The 7,151-nt window shown below is 35.3% G+C and overlaps 1 protein-coding gene across 1 annotated transcript; it reads left to right on the top strand.

The window, feature by feature from the left end:
• Positions 1 to 3,335: 3,335 nt before the first annotated feature.
• On the top strand, positions 3,336 to 3,791 carry LOC143562836 (receptor-like protein EIX2). The gene has a single exon (XM_077050530.1). The coding sequence runs from the start codon at positions 3,336 to 3,338 to the stop codon at positions 3,789 to 3,791; it is 456 nt and encodes a 151-aa protein (XP_076906645.1).
• Positions 3,792 to 7,151: the final 3,360 nt, after the last annotated feature.

The raw sequence follows: 7,151 nt of genomic DNA on the forward strand, positions 1-7,151 counted from the left end.
CATATGGTAGCTACCGATACAACCCACAAAACCAACGATTACGATTTCCTAACTCGACAATGAGCGAAATAGTCACCACGAATCATAAACGACTGACAACCACAAAGTCGTCACTTTTGTAGACCACTACCATGCATCCACCACCTAGAGTTCGGAAAATGAACCTGGAAACAATGGAGGCGAATTGTTACCTACGTTTCCAAAAAGGAAACCGACAACAATCATGATACCCGTAATAACCATATTTGTCCAACCTATGGTAAACATTTACTCGACAAACTGTCTAATAAATTTAACAAATCCAACCAACTTAAAGGTTAATGATGAGAAGTGTTTCATTTAATTCTTCCATATAAATCTATTTAATTGTTTCTAGTTCTACTTGGTTTCACTAGGTATGCTATATACATGCTTCAATGATGGCTTAATATAGAATGGAATGTTAGTTTTCTATGTTGAATTCGATGTTAGAATTTAAGTCATCAAATTAAATTATAAGATTTTGTTAGGACAATTGTTTGTAAAGCTAATGATCACATTAGCGATATGATGAAATTAATCAAGGTTGAGGTGGGAAATTCACATTATTCTTTGGTATTTCACTAGAGAAAATACATGTGTCAATGTCACTAAAAGGTGCAACGTGCCGCACACGTTTTATTTTGGGACTCAAAAAATTATTTTTTTATATTATATATGTTTAGATACCCACACACTCATAAGCACACTAGCGTGATAATATCATTATGATAGTATGGTTTTCCTTCACAAATAAAAGCTATCGATGCCACCATATGCGAGTTATAGGCTTAAACGATCGAAGAAGCAACGGACCCGTCTAGCTCAGTTGGTAGAGCGCAAGGCGCTCTTAACCTTGTGGTCATGGGTCGAGCCCCACGGTGAGCGATTAGTTTTCATATATAGTTATATATATTTTTTGCCTTTTTGATGGGACTCAATTTGTCTCATAATCACCTTAATGGCAACATTTCAGATAGCGTTGGGAACATGAAGGAGCTAACTTCTCTCTATTTCTCAGACAACCCGTTTACCGGAATGATCCCTCCAAGCATGGCAGATTTGAGCTTTTTAAACGTTATGAATTTGTCACACAACAACTTGTCAGGACCAATTCCAACGGGAAATCAGTTGCAAACACTGACTGACCCATCAATATATGCCGGTAATAGGGATATCTGTGGTGCACCTCAGCCAAATAACTGCTCCAGTCTTGATGAACCAACCACTAAAGCGAGCAAGACCAAATACAAAGATTCCGGTGAACCTGAGGAATGGTTTTATTTGAGTGTAATGTGTGGCTTAGCAACAGGGTTTTGGGGTGTTATTGGAGTTTTGTTGTTCAAGAAACAATGGAGATATAAGCTTTTCATGTTTGTAGAGGTAACCATGGACATGAATCATGATATATGTTGCAGTCAAAATGCTAGCAGTTGTGGAAAATATATATAATAAGTAATTATCTTTCCTTCTCAATACTACTGTTGTGCTTTATGTTTATGTATTATCATGTGTGTTTTCTACAGACAGGATATAAATGTAAAACTTATCACTTTAATACAAAGCATGCTTATCATTTAATTATTTTGTTAAGTAATTTAACCGCCTCAAAAGCTCTCCCAAGCATGCTTAGACAATGAAACCAGTTCTTGTTTGATATATATATATATATATATATATATATATATTTAATGACTGTTTCTTTCTCGCATCAAATTCAACTAGCTTAATAAATTCAATAGTATAAAATCATAAACTAGTTTTATTTTATTTTTTCAAAAATTAGATTGTGTCACAGAAATTACAGATTACATTTTCTTAAGAACATATACATAATATAAAAATTCTAAAAACACCAAAGTCTCTAGAAGGAATATATACACCATAACTTTCATCATAAGAATCCGCATTCAAACTGCAATTTTTACTTACCTGAAACTGAGTTGCTGTTAAAACATGGGATCATTGGTACAAATTCGTTCTAGTTATGCCACCAAACCTTACATCATTAACATTTCTTGACCTTTCATCCTATAATCTTAGTCTGGCATGGAACTCAGTAAAATTGCTAAACCGCATCCCTTCTTTATCGGAATTGCATTTGACAAGGTGTGGGCTTCATAATGCCCTTCTCTCGCCCAATTATTTTAACTATAGCGTCCATTCTTACATACATTATATTGATCTTAGCCATAACTCAATTGAAGGTAGATTTCCGTATGAACTAATGAACATCACTTCCCTCAAAGTCCTTGACATTTCAGGTAACAAGTTGAACTCGTCAATTCCAACAATGCCTAACCTTCTAAAGCTCGATGTTTCTGAAAATAACTTTGAGCACATCGAGCTTGTTGGGATATGGAGACAGTGTAATCTGAAGGAATTGCGTTTATCATATAATAATTTTAACGGAGAAATGACTGAACCATCAACAAACATGTCTGAATGTTCCCAATATGCTTTAGAAATGTTGTATTCATTTCAGAATCAGTTAACGATACGATTCCAGAGTTTGAAAAACCTTCCTTTTAGGGATCCTATCCATTGGGTTGAACCTGGAGAAGATTTAGCTATTTTTCTTCTTCAAGATAACTTGTTTAATGGGTCAATTCCAAGGTCACTGTGCAGAAGAACATACTTGGAATTTCTTGGATGTTTCCATGAATGGGTTATCTGGAAATATTCCAGATTGTGTAAAGAATCTACAAGAAATGAAGGTGTTGATACTTAGTTCAAATGGGTTGTCTGGAGTCCTTCCGAGATCTTTGGGAAGTATTTCTTTGGCATGGTTAAAACTGAATGACAATAACTTCAACGGTGAGTTTCCACGCGATTTTGGAAATTCGAGTTTGTTAACTGTTTTGGATTTGGGCAATAATAAATTGTCCGGAAACATACCAAAATGGATAGGAAAAGAACTTTCAAACTTAAAGGTTCTCGGCCTGCGTAAAAACAATTTCACCGGAGGAATTCCTCAAGCTTTGTGCACATGTTCCAATCTTCATATTTTGGATGTTGCGCACAACAACTTAACAGGATCCATCCCTCGTTGTTTTGGAAAATTGAGTGGGATGATTGAGGCAGGAAAAGAAGATTCTAGATTTACAAGTTTATATGACAGCATGGAGGTGATTCAAGTATTGAAAAGAACTTAGCTTCAGTATACAAAAACTTTGGATCTTGTTTTTAACATTGACCTTTCAAGTAATAAACTTACCGGAGATATCCCCCGAGAGGTAACTTCACTTTATTTGCTGGTGGGTCTCAATTTGTCTCATAATCACCTCAGTGGGAGTATTCCAGATAGCATTGAAAACATGAAGGCGCTAAATTCTCTCGATTTATCAGACAACCAATTTACTGGGATGATCCCTTCAAGCATAGGGGCTTTAAACTTTTTGATCAGTTTGAATTTGTCACAGAACAACTTGTCCGGACGAATTCCAACAGGAAATCAATTGCAAACGCTTACCGACCTGTCAATATATGCTGGTAACAGGGATCTCTGTGGTGCCCCTCTGCCAAGCAATTGCTCTAATGATGAAAATCCACCAACTACAAGCAAGAACAAATACAAAGAATCTAATAAGCCAAAGAAGGTATGGTTTTATTTGGACATGGTGTGTGGATTTGCAACAGGTTTTTGGGGTATTATTGGAGTTTTGTTGTTCAAGAAGCAATGGAGGTACAAGCTTTTTATGATTGCAGAGGTAACCATGGACAAGGTATGTGTGACAGTTGCAGTGAGAGTTCCCAAGATTAGAAGGACCTAAGTTCTTACGAGTCATGTATATGTTGTAGTTACTATTTTGCTTTTCAATACTTGTGTTGCTATTTATGTTTGTATCATGTATATGTTTTAAGAGCTGCCATGTATAGTTTGTATTACTATTATGGGGTGTATAATTGTACTTTTTATTTATTTACTTCTTGACCGTCACCACGAGTCCTCCTCGTGTAACTACAGCCTCATTTGAAACCTTGACAGCCTACATATATCTACTAACAATCGATAATACGGTATATATGTTTAACATTACTCGTTTTATATCTAGCCAGCAAAACAGAGACAACAAGAGTTACATGACCACATGACAAAATAAATAGAGTGATAACTTCAAGTTTACAGTATCGTTTATAAAAACTATAAACTAATCTGATTTCATTTATATAAAATTAAATTATTTGTCAAAGAAATTGCATACTAAATTCACTTCTTAGACAATAAGTCAATAAGTTGACCAAGGGGGTAACAGGTCAAAATGAACACGAAAAGTGAATTATAAGTTTTCAGCTCATGTTATAAAAGTGAGGGAAAAAAGAAAAAGAAAAGCAAAATACTTTGGAGCCAATTGGGTGGGTTGTTGGGTTGGGTAACAGGTCAAAACGGGTAATTTTGGAACGGGCTGTCTGGTGGGCCTGTTTGACTTTGACCAAAAAGTTTTTGCCTGGACTGTTTATAAACGATTAGTATGCCATATATGATTATGAAAACTAATATATATCGATAATAATTTGTGTATTTGAATAAAAGTTTTTAAGAGAATTCAAGCATTAAAAATACACTTTAGCCAACTTTTAACTCGCCGGACCATTCGTTTCTGTTTAATTAGCTGTTCTGTTTTAACTGTTTGAACCGTTACAAAATAAATTAAACATTACCTTTGAGCGGGAGAAATGGCACAAATCACTGCCAGCTCGGGATTTTCCACCAAGATATTCTTGCAGCAAAAATGTCAAAAACAAAAATGATAAATAATCAATTTCTGCAAATCCAATAACAATAAGTAAAACATATACAGGAAATCAAATAAGTATTGAAAGAGCACATTCTAATATGTAACAACGCGACATGACTTACCCTAGCTCTGAAAGTGAGTGGTTAATATTAACAGCTTCTTTCAAAGTCTCCAGCCGCACCAGTTGATTTCTGCCGTTCAGACCCGGAAAGGTCAACAAGATTCATTCGACTCATTTTAAATTAGCATCTCAGACCATCTACACTGTATAGAATTGTAAATTTAATATATATTATGGTCATCCGATGCATTCAGATTATTTGGTAACCACAATATTTATTAGCTTTTGCAATATATATTATTTACCTTGCAACTTGACTCCACAACACATGTAGACACACTGTGTGACCGGACTCAGCTCTTCAATGAACAAACATTTCATGTTAATAATTTGACCAAAGAGGCTTTAGGTTAAACAAAACTCACTTTGATAGCTTACATGCATATATTTGAACAGTTGACAGGTATTTTATGAAGATTTTTTGAAAGTAGTGTTATTTTCAAATGATAGATCTAAGTAATGCCATCTTCAAGAGTTAATCATAGGTAAGGCTTTTTCCACTAGAAATGGCGATTGGGTGTCGGATATTTAGGCGTGTAAGAGGAATGTCAGTAAGAAATGGCGATTGGGTGTCGGACATAATGGCGGTTTAATAAAAAAAATAAATCTGGTGAATGCTTTAGTTTGTGATCAAACCTTAAAGACGATAATACGGTGTTCACATGTTTGAAAAAAGTATTATTTAAAAAAAAATCCTATTTTATAGATGTTAAGAAAAAATTCATTTTACATTTAACCACAAGAAATGCATCAGGATAACATACAGTGCAACAAAATAAAGAGGGCGATAACTTTCTGATAGATTATCCGGCCACAAAATAAAGATTAAAAATAAATAAAGATTTTAACTATGAACACAATCTGTACAAATGGAAAACTGAACCAAGAAGTGGGGATTGCTCATTTTGGAATTGTAGAATATATTTTCATTATTGTGCCCACACGACGTGTTCGACCAAATGTCTACAAAATATCATTCGAAAAATCTTGGATTATTTGTTCATGACTTGAAAACCTTTTAAAAATTGCTTAGCCAAACTTCATTTGTAAAGTACTGGATATTTTGTTTCAACGGAAAGCCTCAATAGTGCATATACTGTTTTGACATGCTGACAGAATATTATTTGTGTACCTAATTAAAAGAAAAATTCCCAAAATAGCCATTTTTTCCAACTATAGCCGGAGACCAAACCAAAATCCCAAACTAGCCATGTTTTCCGGTCGGATCCAACCAAAGCACAAACTGATCCGACGGAAATTTAGCCGGTCACGACGCGCCATGTAGCCTCATGTTCGGTCGACGCTTTAACCTCCCGAACGACTGATTAGCGTGAAGAACCGTCGGAGTAGAAGACCGTCGAATCCGACGGAAACAAACTCTGAACAGTTGGATTCGACTGTTTTTTAGTACGTCGGAATTTTTTGAAATGTCGTTGGTTCTTTATTCGTTTTATGTATTCACCGGTTTACCTTCTTCTTCTTCATGATATTTTTTATCTTCATTGATGTGATCATCATTCTTTCATCAAGAACACATGTCGGATGAGTACAATTCTCATCCGCCACCGAGGACATCTTCAGCGTGGGTCTGCAGAAGTGGAGGCGGCCAAAAAAGCAACTATGAGTCGTCATCCTCCATGGATCAAAGGCCTGTTGAAGAAATTTGTGTTCCCGAACGACAACCAAAATGGAAATGGGCTATTCCAGACAACGTGTTAGACAATTGATCTGTTAATGCCGAAGAGTTTTATGAGAGTGGTGACTCCCCGTTTTGTTATTCTACTGTCTTTGTTCAACAGTTAAAGCTTGACAAACGTTTCTGGGAACTTGTTAAGTTATGCGTGTAATGGTTACTTGTCCGCTGAGGTAACGAAAAGAAAATACATTTTGATTAGAGTTTCTTATTTTTTTTTAATTAAAATTTTATTAATCTTCAGCGCATACACAGTTGGGTTGGAAGAATGATAAAATGGAGTCATCAACAGCTTCAAAATGACGAATTATTGAATATGCGTTGGACGGTTTTTCCACCCATTTCGACGAGTATTTGGTATACTCGTGTAACAAAAATGTCATTAGCTATGCTATGGTAAAATGAAACCATACTCATCGTTTTTACATGTTGATTTTGTTTGTTTTCCGTTTTGTATTGAAAGACATCATTGGTCACTTGCTCGGGTAGATTTACGGACATAAGATATGGTGTTATTTTACAATGAAAGCTTAAATGGAGAACAATACAGAAAAGTTGTTCATCCGACAATGAAAAAGAG

This window comes from Bidens hawaiensis, unplaced genomic scaffold (assembly GCF_021521415.1).
Source record: "Bidens hawaiensis isolate Kalapana, Puna unplaced genomic scaffold, B.hawaiensis_p1.1 tig00021177_1, whole genome shotgun sequence".
NCBI lineage: Eukaryota > Viridiplantae > Streptophyta > Magnoliopsida > Asterales > Asteraceae > Bidens > Bidens hawaiensis.